Source organism: Leucoraja erinacea, chromosome 1 (genome assembly GCF_028641065.1).
Source record: "Leucoraja erinacea ecotype New England chromosome 1, Leri_hhj_1, whole genome shotgun sequence".
NCBI lineage: Eukaryota > Metazoa > Chordata > Chondrichthyes > Rajiformes > Rajidae > Leucoraja > Leucoraja erinaceus.
Window position 1 is genome coordinate 120,090,359 of NC_073377.1, and position 24,073 is coordinate 120,114,431.

At 43.3% G+C, this 24,073-nt stretch overlaps 2 protein-coding genes across 4 annotated transcripts in view; one reads left to right on the forward strand and one right to left on the reverse strand.

Moving 5' to 3' along the window:
* sh2d4a (SH2 domain containing 4A) overlaps positions 1–8,993 on the forward strand; it is a 65,120-nt gene extending 56,127 nt beyond the window's left edge. For both annotated transcript variants that reach the window (XM_055642281.1, XM_055642270.1), the window contains exons 8-9: positions 6,721–6,941; positions 8,242–8,993. In XM_055642281.1, coding sequence (XP_055498256.1) covers positions 6,721–6,941; positions 8,242–8,334 — 314 coding nt within the window. In that variant the 3' untranslated portion in view covers positions 8,335–8,993. The remainder of the gene's footprint in view (positions 1–6,720; positions 6,942–8,241) is intronic.
* A 4,433-nt stretch (positions 8,994–13,426) lies between these two features.
* Positions 13,427–24,073, reverse strand: part of LOC129701196 (chondroitin sulfate N-acetylgalactosaminyltransferase 1-like) — a 211,129-nt gene continuing 200,482 nt past the window's right edge. For both annotated transcript variants that reach the window (XM_055642302.1, XM_055642293.1), the window contains one exon: positions 13,427–23,543. In XM_055642302.1, the coding sequence (XP_055498277.1) occupies positions 23,254–23,543 (290 nt within the window). In that variant the 3' untranslated portion in view covers positions 13,427–23,253. The remainder of the gene's footprint in view (positions 23,544–24,073) is intronic.

Below are 24,073 nucleotides of genomic sequence, written 5' to 3' on the forward strand. Positions count from 1 at the left end.
GGAATCTTTTAGATGAGAAAAACATTTTTTACACAGAGAGTGGTGAATCTCTGGAATTCTCTGCCACAGAATGTAGTTGAAGTCAGTTCATTGGCTATATCTAAGAGGGATTTAGATGTGGCCCTTGTGGCTAAAGGGATCGGGGGGTATGGAGAGAAGGCAGGTACAGGATACCGAGTTGGATGATCAGCCATGATCATATTGAATGGCGGTGCAGGCTCGAAGGGCTGAATGGCCTACTCCGGCACCTATTTTCTATGTTTCTATGTTCTGTCCTGAATGGTGACAAGCTTCTTGAATTGGAACTGCTTTCATCAAGGCAGGTGGAAGTATGTTACGAAAGTCCTTGACTTATTCCTTGCACATAGTGGAAATGCTTTGGAGTTCAGTTTAGTTTGGTTTACTTTAGTTTAGTTTAGAGATACAGTGCAGAGACAGGCCCTTTCGGCCCACTGGGTCCGCGCCGACCAGCGATCCCTGCACATTAGCACTATCCTATACCCACGAGGGACAGTTTTTACATTTACCAAGCCAATGAATCTACATACCTGTGCATCTTTGGAGTGTTGGGGCTTGTCATTCAACATCTGACCTTATCATGTATCCACGGTTTACCTGTGGCCAGTCCATTTAATTTCTGTTTGATGTTGACAGTAGGACATCGTAATGTCACTGAATATCATGGGTAGGTGGATATGTACACTATTGTTTGAGGTGGACTTTTTCTTTATATTATGGTGTAATTATTATTAGTCACTTGTCAGCACAAGCCTAAATATTGTTTGGGTCTTGCTACATGCAGCTATACTGCTTCACTTGCAAATGTAAAAGACTAACGTGTAGTCATAAGGAGACTGCCCAGTTATGACCCTAAGATGAAAAGTAGGTCATCTGTGTGGATTGTGCACGTTCTCCCTGTGACCGTGTGGATTTCCTGCGGGTGCTCCGGTTTCCTTCCACGTCCCAAAGATGTGCAGGTTTGTAGGTTATTTGACCTGCGTAAAGTTGCCCTAGTGTGTAGGGAGTGGATGTGGAAATGGGATAGCATAGAACTAGTGTGTGAACTGGTGACCGATAGTCAGCATGGGCGCGGCGGGCTGAAGGGCCTGTTTCCATGTTGCATTGCTGAGCTAAGTTACTGTCTTTGAGCTGCTCTTAATAACCATAATATTTGTGTCCATAGTGACCCTCAGATTGTTTGTGGGACACTTTGTGATGGTTATACCAATGAATAAAAAATAATAGATCACAGTTATTTTAGACCTAGGGGATACAGCATGGAAACAGGCCCTTTGGCCCACTGAGCCCATGCTGACCAGCGATCAATAGACAATAGGTGCAGGAGTAGGCCATACGGCCCTTTTAGCCAGCACCGCCATTCAATGTGATCATGGCTGATCATCCACAATCAGTACCCCGTTCCTGTCATCTCCCCATATCTCCTGACTCCGTTATCTTCAAGAACCCTATCTAGCTCTCTCTTGAAAGTTTCCAGAGAATCGGCCTCCACCGCCCTCTGTGGCAGGGAATTCAACAGACTCGCAACTCTCTGTGTGAAAAAGTTTCCTCATCTCCGTTCTAAACGGCTTACCGCTTATTCTTAAACTGTGGCCCCTGGTTCTGGACTCCCCCAACATCGGGAACATGCTTCCTGCCTCTAGCGTGTCCAATCCCTTAATCTCACAAGTTTCAATAAGATCCCCTCTCATCCTAAATTCCAGAGTATACAAGCCCAGCTGCTCCATTCTCTCAGCATATGACAATCCCACCACACCGGAATTAACCTTGTGAACCTACGCTGCACCCCCTCAATAGCAAGAATATCCTTCCTCAAATTTGGAGACCAAAACTGCACACAATACTTCAGGTGTGGTCTCACTAGAGCCCTGTACAACTGCAGAAGGACCTCTTTCCTCCTATACTCAACTCCTCTTATTATGAAGGTCAACATGTGGCCCTTGTGGCTAAGGGGATCAGAGGGTATGGAGAGAAGGCAGGTACGGTATACTGAGTTGGATGATCAGCCATGATCATATTGAATGGCGGTGCGGGCTCGAAGGGCCGAATGGCCTACTCCTGCACCTAATTTCTATGTTTCTAACATGCCATTTGCTTTCTTCACTGCTTGCTGTACCTGCATGCTTACTTTCATTGACTGATGAACAAGGACTCCCCCAGACCCCGTTGTACTTCCCCTTTTCCCAATTTGACACCATTTAGATAATAATCTTCCTTCCTATCTTTGCTACCAAAGTGGATAACCTCACATTTATCCACATCAAACTGCATCACCCCACACACTAACTCTATCCTACACAATAGGGACCATTTACAGAAGCCAATTAACCTATAACCCTGTGTTTAAGAGGGAACTGCAGATGCTGGAGAATCGAAGGTTACACAAAAAAGCTGGAGAAACTCAGCGGGTGCAGCAGCATCTATGGAGCGAAGGAAATAGGCAACGTTTCCCACTCCGTCTCCGACCTCTCTGTCCTGGGTCTCCTCCATGGCCACAGCGAGCAGCACCGGAAATTGGAGGAACAGCACCTCGTATTCCGTTTGGGGAGTCTGCATCCCGGGGGCATGAACATCGAATTCTCCCAATTTTGTTAGTCCTTGCTGTCTCCTCCCATTCCTCAACCCCCCTGCTGTCTCCTCCCATCCCCCAGCCTTCGGGCTCCTCCTGCTTTTCCCTTTCTTGTCCCCACCCACCCCCGCCCCCGATCAGTCTGAAGAAGGGTTTCGGCCCGAAACGTTGCCTATTTCCTTCGCTCCATAGATGCTGCTGCACCCGCTGAGTTTCTCCAGCTTTTTTGTGTAACCTATAACCCTGTACTTCTTTGGAATGTGGGAAGAAACCGGACCACCCGGAGAGAACCCACACGGTCATAGGCAGAACGTACAAACTCTGGACAGGCAGCACCCATAGTCAGGATCAAACCGGCTCTCTGACTCTGTAAGGCAGCAACTCTAATGCTGCGCCACTGTGCATCATTAGCCATGGATCATTGGGTTTAATTAAGTAGAATGTTCTCTGGACATTATTAAGCTGAAAGGAGTAATGCGGTAAACGTATAACTTGTTACATTCATTAAAACCATGTGATATTACTCGGTGAAATGTTCTGAACTATCATTCCTGAGGTGTACCTTAGTGCTGAGTCTCTAACTTGTACAATTTACCTCTATACTTAAAAATGCCTGCGGCCAAAGACTACAAAAAAATATTGAATTAGTGGATAAAATTTATAAAGGAGGAGAAAGCCGAGACGCACATTTAAAATGTTCGGCTCCAACTATAACAGCTTTATATTTGTGTTTTTTTTTAAGTTTAGGGACTTTTTTTTAACGAAAATGTGCGTCAAGAAATTAAAATGTAATCCTCAGTCTGAAAAAATGAACAAAGGGCGTATTCTTGGTGATGTGCTATCATGTGAAAACGTTTCTATTTCCTCCATGTTGGTGAAATTCAGATCTGTTAATTTATTTAAGGAAGTCAACCATTTTGGAGACATCTGTCGTTTAAATTTCGATGCCAGGTACACCCTTGATTTAAGGATATAGTCCATAAGTGAATCTTGTGCTATTTTTATTCCCTTTGTTTATACTTTGCCCGCCTGTGTGCCTCGCTCAAAGATTCGATGAATTCTGCCAGCATCCCTGCCCTTATTCCCAAGTTGCTGAGGCAAATGGACATGCTTAGATTGTTCCTGTGAAAGGAATCGCCAACTTAGAATGATCTATAGGGCCAGCAATCCATCATGGATGCTTTGAACACCAGGTATTGAAGTATGGAGTATTGCCAGTTTCTCAAAGGTTCAAAGGTTATTTTATTGGTCACATACACCTAGGTGTAGTGAAATGCTTCTTGCCAATGCAGCACATAAAGAAGGAATACAGACATAACATTAATAAGAGATTTAAAAATAAAAAACATCCCCCCACAATGGTTCCCATTAAGAGGGAAGGCACAATGTCCAGTCCCCATCCCATGTCCACCCATAGTCGGGCCTATTGAGGCCTCCACAGTCGCCTTTACGGAGGCCCGATGTTCCAGGCCGTTCTCGCCGGGTGATGGTGCTCCGGGAAAGGGGGGGAATCCTCTCAGCTGCTTGGGAACCCTGGAACAGCTGCTTCCCTTACCGGAGACAGCAGCTTCCGAAGCCAACAAGGCCGCGCTGGATGGAGCTCCACCACTGGTGATCTCGGCACGAGATCCCAGGCTCCAGATGTTTAAGTTCAGCGCCGCCGCCTGCAGCTCATTCTTGGTTATATATTAAATCACCAGTTACTCTGTCTAGGTTCAATCAAGTAAAAGTCATGGGCATTAATTAATGGCATCTATCACTTTAATAAACCTCAATGTCTTTCCTTGCCACCAATTCCTCCCAGGAACTGGTGGAAATATTATTTTTCATTTCTAAAGCTTTTCCTGTACATTTTGAGTCGGTCATACAGTATGGAAATGGATCCCTAGGCCCAAGATGCCTACGCAGACCAAGATGCCCCACCTACACTCGTCCCATCTGCTCGTGTTTGGTCATATCCCTCTAAGCTCGGTCTAGCCACGTACCTGTCCAAATGTCTTTTAAATCGTGTTCTAGTAACCGCTTCAACTACCACCTCTGCCAGCTAGTTCTAAGTCCCCACTACCCTCTGTGTGGAAAAAATGGCCCCTCGGGGTTCTATTATATCTTTCCCCTCTCACTTAAACCTGTCCTCTGGTTATTGATTCTCCTACTCTGGGTAGAAAACCCTGTGCATTCATCTTATTTCCCTTGTGACCCTATACCCATCTGAAATCACCCCTCAGCCTCCTGCACTCCAAGGAATAAAGTTCTAACCTGCCCATCATCTCCCTGTAGCTCATAAAAAGCTATGTAGGAAGGGACTGCAGATGCTGGTTTACACTGAAGAGAGACACACAATGCTGGTGTAACTCCTCAGGTCAGGCAGCACCTCTAGAGAAAAGGAATAGGTGCTGTTTTGGGCCGAGGCACTTCTTCAGACCAAAACAAAAGTTATGTTTGATATGTTATACTTAATTCCTTCACAATCTGTCTAGATTGTGAACAGATAGGGTTCCAGAACTGGTCCCTGCAGCCTCCCACTAGACTTGCTAATGAGCATTTATTCTTGTTGTTTTCTGTCCATTGACCAATTCTTAGACCAAGTCAATAAAATGGCTCCAATCTTGCATGGGCTAATTAATAGACTGTAGTGTGGCAACTTTTCGTAAGTCATAGAAGTAGAATTGAGTCATTCAGCCCATCGAGTCTACACCGCCATTCAATTATAGCTGGTCTATCTTTCCCTCTAAACCCCATTCATTCTCCTGCCTCCCCCCCCCATAACCTTTTATTGAAAGTGTTCTGAAAATGTAGCAACATAATGTACTTGATATGCCATTCTAATTTTGTAGATTTTAAAATTTGGGCCTGTTTTAACTTAAATCATCTACCAATAAATCAATGATGGCGATTCTCTTCAAATTTGAATATTCTAATGTTTTCCCCAAAAATGTAACTTGTCTATAGAGATTTACATGGGGTGATGGCCATTTGGCCCATCATACCTGTACGAGTTAATGGGATTCCTTTTAGAAAGTTTTTTTAAAATATTTGCTTACTATCTCTTCAGGTAGTGCATCACAAAATTCTTCAAAGGTGAAGAATAAATCTCATCTCCTCCCTAATTCTAGGATCTAAAATTTGACGAAGCATCAGAAAATATGTCACTCTTGCGTTTTATTACTTTGGAGGAAATATACAGTTGATTTCTCAGGGGTTGGGTCGTGGATCAGGGTTTTTCTTGGAGAGACAATGAACTGTAGAAGCTGTAATTGTGTGTAAAACACAATGCTGGAGTAATTCAGTAGTTCAGATAGCATCTCTGAAGACGCAGATGGGCAATGTTTTGGATTGGGACTCTTCAGACTGTAGACATTTCAGACAAGGCATGTTGATGTCCTCCAGAGATGCTGCCTGACCCACTGAGTTACTCCAGCACTTTGTGTTCTATTCATGGTTTTTCTTGTTTATTTTAATAATTTGGTTGTTCCAAATCTGCAGATGTCCCAAAAACTCAGATGATGTAAACGGTGAGGAGGATAGTGAGGAAACCAGATGCTGGAATCTTGTATGTAGCAACAAAAAATTGCTGGACAAACTCAGAGGCTCAGGCAGCACATGAGATAAATGAGATTACATTTCAGGTCGGGTCTCTTCTTCAGATGGATCCATCCTTTTGAAAAAGGGCATTATTTGAAGTCAAAATGTTGTCTGTCCATTTCCCTCTACAGATGTTACCTGGCCGTTTGAGTTCCTCTCGCAGTTTATTTTATGTAGCAAACAGGATAGTGGTTGACTTCAAGGCTAGCTGATTGGGTAGATTGCTTTCAAATTAAATTTTATGTTGAAATACGTGAACACTTTGGTGGGTAGGAATCGGGTTAATTTCAGTGCTGTATTCTGAGACTCTACTGTAAAGCTGATTTCCTCTTGCGAACTCCTGATGTTGGAAGCAATTTTTGCATTCTCGCTTGTTTGTATCTTAAGTTTATTCATGGTGGCCAGACATTGCAAGTAACACTTTTATTACAGGTAGTTTGGGATCCTGCGCTTTGGATATTGTATAACTTGGAAAGGTCCATGGCAATGAATTACTGGCCATAACCAGGGGCGAGCTGGAAAGTTTGCACTAAGTATCAATTCATTTTCAGGCATTATAACCAGGCAAGAGGCTGAGGAGCTCCTAAATAAAGAAGAAAATGGGTCATTTCTAATCAGAATCAGCGAGCGGGTGATTGGTTATTGCCTGTCGTACCGAAGCAGTGAAGGGTTGAAGCACTTCCTGATCGACTCCTCCAAGGACTCGTACACCTTCTTTGGTGTAGACCAGTTGCAGCATGCAACCCTCGCTGACATGGTGGAGTACCACAAGGTAAGAGCTGCTCTCGACGAGGCTCATGAGATGTAATGTTGCAGCACAGAAGGCTACCTTCCCCTTTGCATCTGTGCTGAGTCTCTCATTCTCAGCTGCCCCCCTTCCTCCCCAGTCCACTCACCATGTTGGTCCCTGCTCCAATGCCTTGGTCTTGCTCAGTTTTGGTCTCCTAATCTGAGGAAAGACATTCTTGCAATAGAGGGAGTACAGAGAAGGTTCACCAGACTGATTCCTGGGATGGCAGAACTTTCATATGAAGAAAGACTGGATAGACTCGGCTTGTACTCGCTAGAATTTAGAAGATTGAGGGGGGAATCTTATAGAAACTTACAAAATTCTTAAGGGGTTGGACAGGCTAGATGCAGGAAGATTATTCCCAATGTTGGGGAAGTCCAGAACAAGGGGTCACAGTTTAAGGATAAGAGGGAAGTCTTTTAGGACCGAGATGAGAAAATAATTTTTTACACAGAGTGGTGAATCTGTGGAATTCTCTGCCACAGAAGGTAGTTGAGGCCAGTTCATTGGCTATATTTAAGAGGGAGTTAGATGTGGCCCTTGTAGCTAAAGGGATCAGGGGGTATGGAGAGAAGGCAGATACGGGATACTGAGTTGGATGATCAGCCATGATCATATTGAAAGGCGGTGCAGGCACGAAGGGCCGAATGGCCTACTCCTGCACCTAATTTCTATTAAGACCATTAAAATGAGGAACAGGACGAGGCCATTCTGTTCTGCCATTCAGGAGGATCGTAGCTGATCTGTCATTTCTCAAGTCCATTTTCCTGTCTTTTCTCAACTCTTGATGTTTAGTTTGGTTTATTATTATTTTTATTATTATTATCATCATATTTACTGAGCTACAGTGAAAAGCTTTTTTTTTTGTTGTGTGCTATCCAGTCATTGTAGACTATACATGATTTCCAGCTGTTTGTGTCTACACATGATTACAATCAAGCCATCCACAGTGGTACAGATACAGGATAAGGGAATAACAATTTGTGCAAGGTACAGTCCGATTAAAGATAGTGCAAGGGTCTCCGATGAGGTAGATGGGGGGTCAGGACTGCTCTAGTTGGTGTAAGGATGGTTCCGTTGATCGAAGTTTTAAAGGGCAGTAAATTAAGTCTTGCCATTAACCCCTTCATATCAAAGTATGAGTGAACGTTTCGAGGTATGAAGTAATATTGAATATCATCTGTGATTTGAAAAATGTTGTATATTTTTGATGCTTTGAACATAACCGTAGTTTCGGCCACGTGCGGTGAGTTTTCTAATCTTGAACTTTTGCTCTTGGCAGGATGAACCCATCACGTTAGCAGGCGCTGAACTCTTGCGTGAACCCTGTGGCCAGCAGAGGTTGCCTACGGACTATGCCTATCTCTTCAACTGAGTCCCCTTGGAGCCAGGAGTATCCAACCACAACCATTGTTGTCAGTCTTCAAGGTGTTCACTTTAGCGAGAGATTGAGTGAAGTTACTGGGCCCAGTAATTATATTGTACTTCCTTTGAGAAGATTTTACATTGTGCAAAAAGAAAAAAAAATCAATTGGAGTCAAAGTAGGCAGTATTTACTCACTTTTCCAATTTTTAAGAACGTTTACATTTGAGTTCATAGCTGTTACTTTATTTTTTGACGGGCCAGGGTAGCTGTTTTTTATGCTGCACAGCTGGTATATTACAGATCATGAATTCTTTGTGGAGAATTAAGTAAATAATACCAGCTGTTCTTAAAAGTACATGTATTTTACTAATAGAAGAACGTATATTGTAAAATGGATTCATTTGTATCCTGCCCTCTTGTCGATTGACAGGGTTTTCGTGATGCAAGCCTCTTAATCTTGTCATTATCTCGTGAAAGAAATGTATTTTCATACAGCTGCCAATTTTTTTAATGCACTCTGCTGTCTGCATGATTTAGGAAAATAAAGGGAAGAGCCATGCATTCTTGATAGTTAAGGAAGCTAATTTCTAAACTTTATACCCAATCGGTTCAAGTTTCCAATTACTGTTATACTTTGTATTTAATAAAGTGAAACTCTGACTAGCTAACCTTTTTGTTAAATGCCTAGACTTTCAAATCGGCAGCAAGGCTTTCCCTGCAACGACAGAAGTTGAGGGGAGACCTGATAGGAGTGTATTAAGCTCTGCAAGGTATAGATAGGGTAGGCAGTCAGAATCTTTTATCCAGGGTGGAAATGTCAAAGACTAGAGGGTGTAACTGTAAGGTGCGAGGGGCATCGTTTAAAAGAGATGTATGGGGCAAGTTTTTTCTTTTGTGTTTTTTTTACACTACATAGTGGGTGCCTGGAATGTTCTGCCAGTGGTGATGGTGGAGGTAATAGTGCATTTTTAAGAGGCTTTTAGATTGGAACATGCATGTGCAGAAAATTGAGGGATATGGATCATGTGCAGGCAGATGAGATTAGTTCATCTTGGCATCATGCATCAGGCTCAGACACCGTGCAACGAAGGGCTTATTCCTACCGGTCTATGTTTTATTTTCTCAAGGCTGATCCACAAGGAAGGTATTTGGTTAATTCGCAGTTAATTGAGTTGCATTCACAATCCCTGAATGGCCTGATTCCACACTATCTCTAAACTAAACTGGAATCGGTCAGGTATAGGTAGATGGAGCCAGACAGTAGCTCCCGAAAGTGACCTATGGCCTAACGATGGAAGCATGATATGTATGGGTCATCTTAGGAACATGTAGCCGATTGGGCAGGTGCTGAGATCCACAGATGTTACCTGATCTGACGTGTTTCAATTCTTTCCTGTTCTTATTTCTGGTATCCATCTGCTGCAGCTTCCATTAATTTTCCTTGAGGTCTCATTGTTTTTTCCACTATTACTCCTCCTCAAACAATTATAAGTATTCCATGTTTACCTTGTTTAACTATCTTTGTAGCCTTGATAATGAATGGGGGTACATGGGGGTTTCAGAGAGGTGTAAGCAGTTGTAATAAGCAGAAACAAGGAACTGTAGATGCTGGTTTATACAAGAGTGCTGGAGTAACTCCGCAGATCAGGCAGCATCGCTGGAGGACATGGATGTTTTGTCTGAGGACCCTTCTTCAGACTGCAATAGTTAGTGGACAGTAATAAGTAGACTTGAACTGCATTAATAAATGCTGCACCATAATTAATGTTGGTCTGTTTCATCCAAGGTCCAGCTCTGAAATAGCTGCATTTCCCATTGACAGCTAACTTATCCAAGTCTCCTGCCAGTCAAAACTATCAAACACCTTGGCATTCACATATATGCAAAGCTTTAGACTTTAGAGATAGAGCACAGAAACAGGCCTACCGTGTCCATGCCAACCAGCAATCTCCCCGTACGCTAACACCATCAAGTGCGACAATTAACAATTTTTATCAAAGCCGTGCAAACGCTGTACAGGCAGCACCCGTAGTCAGGATCAAGCCCACGTCACTGACGCTGTAAGGCAACAACTCTACCACAGTGCCATTGCTTAACGTAAAATTTAAAATTTGTACAATTAACACTAAACCATTAAAATCAACGTCAGAAAGTTGCAAATTACATAACTTTCCCTTATTGGACACTTCCATTCAACTGCAGAGGTTTTGTTTAGTTTATTGTCAAATGTACTGAAGTACAGTAAAAAGATTTTGTATGCTAGCCAGTCAATGGAAAGACAATACATGATTACAATTGAGTTGTCTACAGTGTACAGGTACATGATACTGGGAATAATATGAATAATGTTTAGTGCAAGGTGATGTCTGATCAAAGATGGACTTTGTTTCAGCAGTGGTGTACTTGGGGAGATGCGGGCAAGTAGGGCCAGCATCTTCAGAAGTTTGCTGTTTGTGCACACATGGAGGATTCAGAACTTCTGTGTAAATTCAAGATTCACCACCCTAATAACAGCAGACAAGGCAAGTGTACAATCCCATTTGCTCCAACATTAATCAAAGATGCCAATTTGGAAAACCACAACCAAGATATGCAGCGTTCCAGAAAGTCAATGGCTGAGTGCCTAATATCGGCATTGTATAAAATTCTCTTTGATTAGGAACAATTACGGAATGTTATAATGCTGCTGTGGGATTTCATTGCAATTAAAGGATCCCGTGGCATCTGTAACATTATGTTGCAGCCTTCATTAGCGCAGCTCAAATCCATACTTGCAGCTGGTTGCACCTCTGTGTCCCCCACCAATTAGTAGTAATAACTTGTGAGCTGTATTGTTCAGACTGCATTGGTGGGAGAGGCGCAATGCCAACATAATTGTTTGCCAAGGAGCGGCACTGGAATACACAGTGCCCTCCATAATGTTTGGGACAAAGACCCATCATTAATTTATTTGCCTCGTACTACACACTTTGAGATTTGTAATAGAATAAAATCGCGTGGTTAAAGTCCACTTTGTCAGATTTTAATAAAGGGCATTTTTATACATTTTAGTTTCACCATGTAGAAATTACAGCAGTGTTTATACATAGTCCCCTCCCCCCCCCCCCCCCCCCCCCCCCCCCCCCCCCCCCAATTTCAGGGAACTATAATGTTTGTGACACAGCAATGTCATGAAAATGAAAGTAGTCATGTTTAGTATTTTGTTGCATATCCGTTGCATGCAATGACTGTTTGAAGTCTGCGATTCATGGACATCGCCAGTTGCTGGGTGTCTTCTCTGGTGATGCTCTGCCAGGCCTGTATTGCAGCCATCTTTAGCTTTTGCTTGTTTTGGGGGGCTGGTCCCCTTCAGTTTTCTCTTCAGCATATAAAAGGCATGCTCAATTGGGTTCAGATCGGGTGATTGATTTGGCCACTCAAGAATTGACAATTTTTTAGCTTTGAAAAACTCCTTTGTTGCTTTAGCAGTATGTTTGGGATAATTGTCTTGCTGTAGAATGAACTGCCAGCCAATGAGTTTTGAGGCATTTGTTTGAACTTGAGCAGATAGGATGTGTCTATACACTTCAGAATTCATTATGCTACTACCATCAGCAGTTGTATCATCAATGAAGATAAGTGAGCCAGTACCTTCATCAGCCATACATGCCCAGGCCATAACACCCCCACCACCATGTTTCACAGATGAAGTGGTATGCTTTGGATCTTGGGTAGTTCCTTCTCTCCGCCATACTTTGCTCTTGCCAACACTCTGATATGTTAATCTTTACCATATCTGTCCACAAGACCTTTTTCCAGAACTGGTTGCTCTTTTAAGTAACTCTTGGCAAACTAACCTGGCCATCCTATTTTTGTGGCTAACCAGTGGTTTGCACCTTGAAGTGTTACCTCTGTATTATTGTTCATGAGTCTTCTGCGGACAGTGGTCATTGACAAATCCACACCTGACTCCTGAAGAGTGTTTCTGATCTGTTGGACAGGTGTTTGGGGATTTTTCTTTATTATGGATAGAATTCTTCTGTCATCAGCTGTGGAGGTCTTCCTTGGCCTGACAGTCCCTTTGTGATGAGTAAGCTCACCAGTGCTTTCTTTCTTCCTAATGATGTTCCAAACTGTTGATTTTGGTAAGCCTAAGGTTTGCCTGATGTCCCTAACAGTTTTATTCTGGTTTCTCAGTCCGATAAGGGCTTCTTTGCCACTTCTGACTTTCATTGGCACAACTTTGGTCCTCATAGAAACGTAGAAACATAGAAATTAGGTGCAGGAGTAGGCCATTCGGCCCTTCGAGCCTGCACATTTAATATGATCATGGCTGATCATCCAACTCAGTATCCCGTACCTGCCTTTCTCCAAAGGTGATGGAAAGGGCCACATCTAGGCACTGAGCCAATGAACTGGCCTTACCCTCTTGTGGCAGAGAGTTCCAGAGAAACTCTCTGTGTGAAAAAAGTACTCCTCATCTTTTTAAAATTTCCCCCTTATCCTTAAGCTGTGACCCCTTGTCCTGGACTTCCCCAACATCGGGAACAATCTTCCTGCATGTGTTTTGTAAGTTCTATTAGAAATAAACTCAAAAGTTTCTAAAGGTGATGGAAAGACTAGGCGCTGAGAGCTTTCTTAAACAAAATGTATAAAAATACCCTTTAATAAAATCTGACAATGTGCACTTTAATCACATGTGGTTTTTTTTCTATTACAAATCTCAAATTGTGGAGTACAGAGGCAAATAAATAAATGATGGGTCTTTGTCCAAAACATTATGGAGGGCACTGTATCTAGATAAAACGGATGTTCTGACTGAGTGAAAATGGGGAAATTACAGTAGAATTCAGAAAATGGTGAAGAAACGCAGCAAATTGGGTTGCATCTGTGGATCTTGACTATCTGATCATTTGATCCAACTTTCATCAAATATGCCAACTTCATAAAGAAAACGACGGTTCTCCAAGAAACACAGATCCAGGAGGTAAATGGCTCAGTACCTTTTCCCAACATTTTCTGCTTTTTTTTAGTTACATTTTAGGTGTGTACCACTGTAACATCCGGATTATAGCGATGAAGAGAGGTTTCTCCGAAAGTAAATAACAACCATTTCCATCCGTTGAAAGCCAACTCCAATGTGGAGAACAGTGTTTATACATTTATTGTGAAACCTGTTCACTGTTTAGCATTTACAAAAGCCAAAAAGCACAACTGTAGCTTGTCCAAATTCAATCACTGTACAGATTTAAAGTGACATCAATTATTTATCTTTTGACGTGTGATACAAGAGAAATATGCAGAACAGAAAAATAAAATGTAACTTTAAAACTCAAGCAAATTCTTCTGCATTGGAATTTCGTAGGGCTGGGCTATTTTATTTGGATCCATAAATAATGTACCAAGCTTAAAAGCACCAGTAGACAAACGTTGCATCATGAGGGTTTGCTTGAGTATGTTACGGGTTGTCTTAAAAAAAACATGTCCATTGCCTTAAAGCTTAGTCTCTGGCCTTGTGTGTGTTTGCTGAAAGGATTCAGCTTCTAAATCATGAAAATGTACTGCGTGAAACATTAGCCGACTCAAAAACATGAGATGAATCATACGTTTTGTTATATTTTAAGTTATTTTAGCTCCTCAAGCTGAGATACCATAAATCTGTCTTATCAGTCAATATTGCAAGGCTTTTATGACTGGCCTTTTCTATTTCGTGCAGTAGTTGTCATATGACCATCGTTGGTGGAATTTGTCAATTTCTACAAACAAGCAGCCTAGTGTGAGAGGCAGAGGAGCAGAGTATAGAGGTTCTACTGTCTTTCAGGCACAAATACATTCCTGCAGCATTTCAATCACGACATTTCTAATGTAGCCATGAGGTTCAGAAGCCAGCTGGAAATGAACACAGGAACATAGTAAAGCACAGTCAACAGATGGCCAATTATGCATGGGGAATGTACTCTGGGTGGGGTCACATTGAGTGAACAGAAAGTTTGTGCTGTGGCCTCAGACCAATGCATCCTGACCCAGGGTGCATGACTACAGAGGACTGGGAATGAGGGATTACTGGGAGTCCCAAGAGGTTTTCATTAAATTGAGGTAATGCAGGGAGAACATTAAAGTATAAATACAATACACTTGGTTACTCGAACTGTTGTGCTGTAGAAACGCTTTGAAACAATCAACAGTCATGGTATTTAGTTTTTTTTCCAAAAGTGGGGAGTGTCTAGAATATGCTTTCAGGGGTGGTGGTGGTGGAGGCAGATATGAGAGTGACAATTAAGAAGCATTTAGATAGGTGCATGGATACGGAGGGATACAGCACAGTGGCGCAGTTCCAGAGTGCCGGGTTCGATCCTGACTGTGGTGCTGCCTGTACGGAGTTTGTACGTTTCCCCCTGTGACCACGTGTGTTTTCTCCGGTTTCCTCCCACATTCCAAAGACGTAGAGGTTTGTGGTTAATTGGCTTTGGTAAAATTGTAAATTGGCCCTCATGTGTAGGGTAGTGCTACTGTACAGGATGATCACTGTGAACTTAGTGGGCTGAAGGGCCCGTTTCCGCCCTAACTCAAGATAAAGTCTAAAGGATCATATACAGGCAAATTAGATTGGGCTTTCTGAACATCATATTCAGCACAGACATTTTTGGACAGACTGTTCTATATTCCAAAGCGGCTAAGGTGTGTATAGTTGACCAAATGTGAACAAGTACGTTCAAGTAAAGTTGGCTATGGAGTCGAGTGCAATAACTAGGATAAATGCCAATTATGATTTCAATATTAAAGAAGCTTTTTGTGTAACCTGAAACCATGCTCCCTTATTATTCAAAGTTTGGATTGTGAACGCTTTTGATTACAAACATAGGGAGAAACATTTCTATTTGATAGAAACAGTCAGTAAATGCTTAGATTTAAGATAAATGTAAAATGAACAGAGTGTGGGTACTTTTAACTGCCATGAGTTTGTTTTTACAGCCTGGTGTATTTAATTTTAATTTGATAAAGTATGTATCAAATTGACTTTGAAAGTCAAAGGGAAACTTTTGTGGAGTAATGAGGACAGAAGGAGTGCACCCAATTAAATAGATCTTAAACTGAATGGTCTGTTGTACATTCCCATGTTTCAATGGAATTTCTAAACTAAGTTCATAATAAGACGGGAATCTATAATCTAGATATTTGAGAAGTCTTTGGTTAGGAAGTGAGGATGGTGGCCAGTTTGAACAATAGTGTATAATGTGGGTACATCTTTAACTAAATTAAATTAAGAATTCCCAGCCCTAAAGTTTAAACATATTTCAAACACAGTTCATGTAAACATGATACTTTTAGCAACAAAGCAACAATTCCAAAGATATGAACAGCAATCCACAGACCTGATAAATCATTTTACATTACTGTACAAGTACTGCATAGATTTTTAGTAATTAACATATTTGGTCCAAGATAATTTACAAAATTTGTTTAGTATGCTTTAAAAAACACAACCCTGGATTTATTTTGAGTCAAACCTTGCCAATCCCCCCTCTTACTGTCCAGCCTTCTCTTTCTTCCCTCCCTCCTCAGCAGTAATATTGAGCAGCTTGTTGTAAAGGAGGAACTTGCAGGGCTGCTCAGTTCCCCGTGATTGAGATTAATGGGAGTCGGTATATGGGCAGTGTTCTCCATGCATAAGGAAGCGTATGGTGGATGCCTGAATCTACTTGCCCAGCCTATAGAGGTAAGGTAGTGATGAGAAATGAGAGGGTCAAATGGAAATCTTGCCCTCCATTGGGAGTGTTCTCAAGTGTCACTATTGCTGACCATCATCATGCCTTAAGAAATCAAAGGTTAGCTGGAAGGTTCTATTTTTACATAAATATTGAAAATATAATTGTAAAGTGCAAACGAGGCTTAATGAGAATGGGATTAAATCACACAACCTTTGGTAACAATTTATGGTTTCCCCTCCCCACCCTCTTCTCCTGAAAATCAGTACAAAAAACAATTACGATTATGGTCCCAGTAAACATTTGTTCCCAAGGGGAGGGGGGGGGGGGGGACATCCATTAGGCTTTGTCCTTACTGTAAATCTCAAACCCGAGGGCCCAGATTTTGCTGGTAACAACAGCATATGTAAGCGTCTTTAAAGAAAAACTGCCCACAATTAAAAATGCATAGGTTTTAGGAGCAGAATTAGGCCATTTGGCCCATCAAGTCTATTCTGCTGTTCAATCATGGCTGATCAATCTTTCCCTCTCAACCTCATTCTCTAACCTTCTCCCCATAACCCTTGACGCCTGTACTAATAAAGAATCTGTCTATCTCCGCTGTAAAAATATTCATTGACTTTGCTTGCAGCTGTCTGTGGCAATGAATTCCACAGATTCACCACCCTCTGACTAAAGGAATTCCTCCTCATCTCTTTTCTAAAGGTATGTCCTTTTATTTTTAGGCTTTTGCCTCTGGTCCTAGACTCTCACACTAGGGGAAACATCCTCTCCCACTCTCTCCAGGCCTTTCACTATTTGCAATTACTCTACGATATGTGTATTTGGGGCTCTTTCCAAACGTTGCTAGCAGGCACCAACACAAGGATCTAAGGCATCCAACGTGACCGATGGCATCAAGCAGAGTACTCATTGATATGAAGATTTCTCAGACAGCAAGCCAAGTACTAAACATTTTTAACTAACATTTTAGTGTGAATAATAATAATGACAAGAAAAACAAACATTTAAATATTGTAAACAACTTTCGACACATGAAATTAACTTGTCATTATTAAAAATGGAATTTTGAAGTACGAGCAACTCCGTGACACAGATATTGTGGGTTGAAGGACCTGCGCTGGTGCTGTACTTTTCTATGTTCTATGTTATGGAAATTCACCTTTATTTAATTCACAAATCCAGACCCAAAAAATTCAGATATTGAATAAAATGTGGTCTTGTGTTTATGTGGGGAAGAAAATAAATGTCATTCATTTTACAATTTGCTTTTCTTGATGCATGGACAGATAATGCAGCTCTGCATTATGGAAAATTGTGATTACGGATCATTTTCTGGGAACATAACCGCCAGTAATATGGGAATCGTCTGCATTGGTTCCAATGGAATGAGACTCCACACACAAGATTAGAATTTCAGGGCTCAAGAGGTGCTTATGGCTTAAAATCACTATTAGGGACCCAGCTTCATCTCCTTCCACAAGTCATAACATTATCATGGGTATTTACAGTGAAAATTATTCTGCTACTTTGGAGTTCTCATCCTTCCTGGCAGCAGGCTCCCAAGATGGCCCGCTGAGTTGCTCCAGCATTTTTTTTCTTATCTTCGGGGTAACCAGCATCTGCAGTTCCTTCCTACACATTGGGTATCTGTACTGCTCTTGTGTGCTATATTGTCGGGGTCATGAGCAGAATTAGCCACATTGAGTAGCTTCAGCGATGGGCATACAATAGCATTGGCTTCATGAACAAAGTTTTCTTCATTGTCAACGTTTTCAACTTGATATACCTGAATCGTAAGTGACTACCTCACTAGCATGAGTCTCCACTAACTAATTGCAACATCTAAAAATGAACACTGTAATCTGAAATTTGTAATTGTTTTTGTAATTATGTTGTAAAAAATTTTGATTATTTTGCTTAAATAAAAGTTGAGAATTCTCATTATAAAAGCGATGAGCCGCGGGGCCAGAAGACCCTGACAAAGCCGTTGAGCCCCCCCCCCCCCCAACGGCCACATGCGGTGGCAGGCATAGCTTGCCACTGCAAAAACAGCCCGATGGGGGAAGCTCAGATGCTGAGCTCGGCCCCGAAGACTGGAGAGCTGAGGGGGAGGGAGCCACTGGTGATGACAGACGCGAGGAGTGAGCCGACAGGAGAGGGACTGGGGTACTGTCTCCAGTGCCTTCAAAGTGGACTGCAGGAAGCACCCCTTGGGATGCAACGACGGTCAGGAGCAGAGAGGGTCGTCGGTTCATGGGCCGAACCCATCAAGGACGACGGTGGAGACCCTGCAGCAGCCTGGGGTTTACCTGGATCAGGAGCTGCTCCAGTACATCATGCACATTGACTATACTTTAGACGCCAAAATATGCATGTGTGATCTATGCAAAAAGAATTTAACTGTGCAGTGCACACACGACAGTAAAGAACCATTGAACCTTCCAGTAACTGAATTTGGATAACCATCTGCAATGCACCCTGTGGGGTGGGAGATTGCAACCTTCACGTAGTCCACCCTGTTTTGACTAATGCAATCAACCTGACGTGCGCAAACAAATAGATCAAATAGAGCAAGTTGACCTACAACTTTACTTGGACATACCTATTTATAGATGCTCTATATTGTGGCGTCGGCCTAAACAGGGCTACTCATGCTCGTATCCTCGTCAGAAGATACGAGGGCGGGCACGTGACGTCATGGGATAGAGGGAGTGTCCTGATACAAAAGCTCTCTCACCACGAGACCTAGTGAGACAACTGGCAGCTGAGCACGAGAGAACAACCTCAGCTGCAACAACATTGTATTATAGTTAGCGCACCAACTACCACCGAATAAATGATTCTTTAAACCGGCCTGACGCCTCATCTTAATTCGCCACGTATGGTGCCGCTACACTGGTGACCCCCGACTGTCCGAATTGAAATTTGGACTGCTGAAGCACGCAGCCTCGGGAGACGTGATGTCTGTAGCCGGCTGCCCAGCCCTGCAGAACGATGCTGCAGCCAACCCGGCCCTGCAGTGAGGTATGCCGCCTCTTCCCCACAAGCTGCTGCTCAACGGAGCTGAGAAGCCGCCGCTGCTGCCACTCTCCCGTTCCCGGCAACTAGGCGGGCCGCCTTGTGCAACGGCCGCCGTGCTCCCCCGCATGACCTGCCCGGAGCCGACCACTGGAGCGGAGAGGTCTTATCAGCCGCCGCTGCTCCACCAGCTGCTGCAGGAGCAGCGAGCTTAGCAGCCTCCTGCCCCACAGCAACACCAACGCACGCCCGACAGCCGGGGAGCAGAGAGAGTACCTGCCGCTCTCCCGCTCCCGACAACAGGCTAGGCCCACACCCTGCACCACACCGGGCCTCCCCGCAGACTTGGCTCAGCCTAAACAGCCTAAACAGGGTCACTCATGCTCAAACCCTCGTCAGGAGATATGAGGGCGGGCACGTGACATCATGGGCTAGAGGGAGTGTCCTGATACAAAAGCTCTCTCACCACGAGACCTAGCGCACCAACTACCACCGAATAAATGACTCTTTAAACCGGCCTGACGCCTCATCTTTATTCACCACGTATGGTGCCGCTACAATATGATAAAATCATAGAAATCTCTACCTTGCCTAAAGGCGGCATGGTGGTGCAGCAGTTGAGTTGCTGCTTTACAGCGCCAGTGACATGGGTTTGATCCTGACTATGGGTCTTGTCTGTACAAAGTTTGTACATTCTCCCCTTGACTGCGTGGGTTTTCCCCAGGTGCCCCGGTTTCCTCCCACACTCCAAAGACCTTCAGGTTTATAGGCTTTGGTAAAGATCATAAGTTCATAATTGATAGGAGCAGAATTAGGCCATTTGGCCCCATCAAGTAAACCCTGCCATTCAATCATGGCTGATCTATCTATCCCTCCTGACCCTGTTAGAGTCGTATAGTGATACAGTGTGGAAACTGGCCCTTCGGCCCAACTTGCCCACACTGGCCAACAATGTCCACTTGCCTGTACTTCGTCCATATCCCTCCAAACCGGTCCTGTCCTTACACCTGTCTAACTGTTTCTTAAATAATGGGATAGTCCCAGCCTCAACTACCTCTGGCAGCTTGTTCCATACACCCACCACCCTTTATGTGAAAAAGTACCCTTTGGATTCCTATAATCTTATCCCCCTCACCTTAAACCTATGTCCTCTGGTCCTCGATTGCTCTTCTCTGGGCAAGAGACTCTGTGCATCTTCCCGATCTATTCCTCATGATTTTATACACCTCTATAAGATTACCTCTCATCCTCCCACGCTCCATGGAATAGTGACCCAGCCTACTCAACCTCTCCCTATAGCTCACACCCTCTTGTCCTGGCAACATCCTCGTAAATCTTTTCTGAACCCCTTTCAAGCTTGACAATATCTTTCTTATAACATGGTGCCCAGAACTGAACACAATATCCTAGATGCGGTCTCACCAATGTCTTATACAACTGCAACATGACCTCCTAACATTCTCCTGTCATCTCCCCAAAACCCCTGACACCCAGAATATAAATTGTTCATAGTGTGTCCGATAGTACTGGACAGTTCGGACTCAGTGGGCTGATGGGCCTGTTTGCACGCTGTATTTTTAAACTAAACTAAACATTGCTTTTGCTGAATTTTACAGTGGTTTGCATGCCAACAATCAACATTCTCTCGTTCAGGGATACTTAGAGATCGACAGTAAATACCCATCTTCCAAAAATGAATTATAAAAACATTATGGAGATCAGTCACCTTCCTGATCTATCTCACGACAGTTATGTTTGGAGACAGTGAGCCAATTGTAATTCTCTTGCCTGCAATACAAACAGAAGGTGGCTCAATACTTCCAAGATGATCTGTACAGGAGAAGTAATAAACTGATCCTTTCCTGAACCCAATTTCAGCATCCACATATATGGACTTGTGGAGATGCGAGGTATGATTATAAATACAAACTGCCGATAACATTGTCTTGACTGAGATGTTATGGAAGTGCGGCACAGTGGCGCAGTTGATTAGAGTTGCTGCCTCACAGCGCCAGAGACCAAGGTTCGATCCTGACCTTGGTGCTGTCTGTGCAAAATGTGCACATTCTCCCTGTGACTGCATGGGTTTCCTTTGGGTGCTCCGATTTCCCCACACATCCCCCAAAATATGCAGGTTTGTAGGTGAATTGGCCTCTGTATATTGCCCCTAGTTTGTAGAGAATGCGATAACATAGGGCTAGTGTGAATGCGTGATCGGTAGTCAGCATGGACTCAGTGGGCTGAGGGACCTGGCTTCATGCTATATCTCTAAACTATAAATCTACACCAGTCATCCCTCTATCTTAGTTTCTCTGCACTGCAGTTTTGATAATGAGTCATCCACTTTTTTTGCTTTACACACTGCAGTGCCTAGAAGTCATGAAGCAAATGCGCAAAAGTGCAATAGAAAGTTCAAAGAAAGTTTCTATGTTTCATAATCAATAAACGCTCCACAATACTTTGGTCTTGCTCCAAGGGAAATAGGCTCACTGTGTGGATCCTTTCACCAGGATGCTCAGAATATGAACCGCACTTGTCTGGAGTCTGCCTTGCAATACTTTAAAAATAAACTCTACGCTTTTGGTTTAACACTTGATATCGTGTAGTAGCTATTGAAATGGAGCTGATCAAAACAAGCTTGATCGAAACAATCAGAGACCTGCAAAGTAGACTAGATAAATGGGTGGCACAGTACTAGACCTGCTGCCTTATGCCCCTGTCCCACTTAGGAAACCTGAACGGAAACCTCCGGAGACTTTGCGCCCCAACCAAGGTTTCCGTGCGGTTCCTGGAGATTTTTGTCAATCTCCCTACCTGCTTCCACTACCTGCAACCTCCGGGAACCGCACGGAAACCTTGGGTGGGGCACAAAGTCTCCAGAGGTTTCCGTTCAGGTTTCCTAAGTGGGACAGGGGCATAAACAGCGCCAGAGATCCGGGTTTAATCCTGACTATGAGTGCTGTTCGTACAGTCTCTCTGTGACTGCGTGAGTTTTCTCCGGGTGCTCTAGTTTCTTCCCACATTGCAAAGACGTCCAGGTTTGTAGGTTAATTTGCTTTGGTAAAAATAGTAAAATGTCCTAGTGTGTTGGATAATGCTCGTGTACAGGTGATCACTGGTCGGCGCAGACACAGTGGGTCGAAGGGGCCTGTTCCCACGCTGTAGCTCTCTAACGTCTAAAGGATGACTTTGAAGGCAAATTTCAGGGCTTTAGTAGACTGGCTCCAATCCCTGTACAACAATGCCAGTCAAAGTAGTTGGTGGAAGTTATGTGAAAGCTCACTTCAAGGGCAAAGCAAGATATCTTCCCTGTGGCCAAGCCAACATACTTCCCTTCAATCACTACCTGTAGTTCATACATTCAAATGTGTAAAAATTCATTAAAAAATTAGCACTTTGAAATAAATCAAAGCCCAGGAAACAGGACACTCTGGGAGATTGCAAGGTGCTTTCCCAAATGCACATTTCACTTTTAGAGCCTGATATTCAGACTCCACCTTGACCAACATGTGCGGTATTGGTCCTGTGACACCGAGAAGCATTTAATCCTCAAAGAACAATGCAGGGAAACGAACCAAGACTCATTGTCCCATTGTCAACGATTAAGATGAAGGCTTAAGGAAACTTACGCTCTACAGCCTGAAAATGTCATGAAAAGCTGACCTCACAGAGGTGCTAATGGGCCAGCAAAATAAATAAAGTGAATTAAACTGGGACAAAGGGGCATGTGGGAAGTTCTTTAAAACTAGTGTTGAGTGGGCTCCGAGTAGGATCACGGAGAGAACTACATCGTGTTAAATTAGCTTAAGTTAAAATTGACTTCCTCCCCCATGTTATTCATCATTGGCTTAGGTGTCTATATCAGAACCCAACATTTTGGATCACTCCTCGGACTAAATCTTTGATATAAAGGACTTTGCCTTTAATAGAATGCACCCCACACGTGTTGTGTTGTAATTATAAATAACTTCGTGCCACCATCCAGTTCAGTGTCTCACATTAGCAGAGGAATTTCCTTGCATCAATCTCAGAGGACTGGATGTTGGGATCTGCAAATACCACCTGCATAGTTCTGACCAACACTGCAGAGAAGCATTGAATGCAACATCACAGAGAGGTCCAGCCGTACTCTGTCCGAATTGCTGCAGAAACCTGCTTCCCTCCTGGATCTTCGCCAGTGTTTGGTGCTTGGTGCAAAAGGCAACGTGGCCAAGGCTCCTCTTTATGTTTTCTTCGTGTTGACCTTGTGTCGCTCTTTGCGCAGATGTGCTTCGATCTCGTGCCGGAAGACCAGCATTCCCAGCTGTCCATGCGAGGCCTCGTTCATGGCCTTGGACTGCATGCACATGCGATATTGCTCGGGGGTCAGCTCGTCCACGCACCGCTTCTCGTGCCACAGGTGGAAGAGGCCGCGGACTGGCGTCCGAACCACTATCAGATCGCTGTGGAGGTACTTGCGGTAGAGGTGAACGTCCTCACCTCCCCAGCCTTTTATGTCCAAGTCAAAGCCACCTACAAGAACAGATGATCCAAATGTTCAATCATTATGTGATCAAGTTAAAGCAAGAAAGGTTTGCACCAAATATCATAGACGTCTCTAGTATCTTTGGTTTACACAAATCCTCAGAAAATGAACCTAAGAATTAATTAGATAGATAGATAGATAGCCTTTTATTAGGTTATAACAAGGCAAGGAAATTTATTAAAATGATATGGGCAGGGATATGAAATATTATGTTTTTCAGGGGAACTTTGCTTTATGGACCAAACAACTGCTTGAGCTTGTCCAACCATCCAATTATTCAATGACTATTTCTTAATACTTTACCCAACAAAGTTTGTCATTAAAATTTGAAACATCTAAACATTGCTGGAGTTTTGTGTGGAAACAACTTCCAGATTATCCCTAGCCCAACATCTTTCGGAATATTTCCAGACTTTGATCTGAATGTTATGCGCCCTTGTTCTAGATAGCCACAGCAGAACAGGCATGTGGTTATGCAGGGAATGGGTGGATATGGATCACATGCATGCAGCAGCAG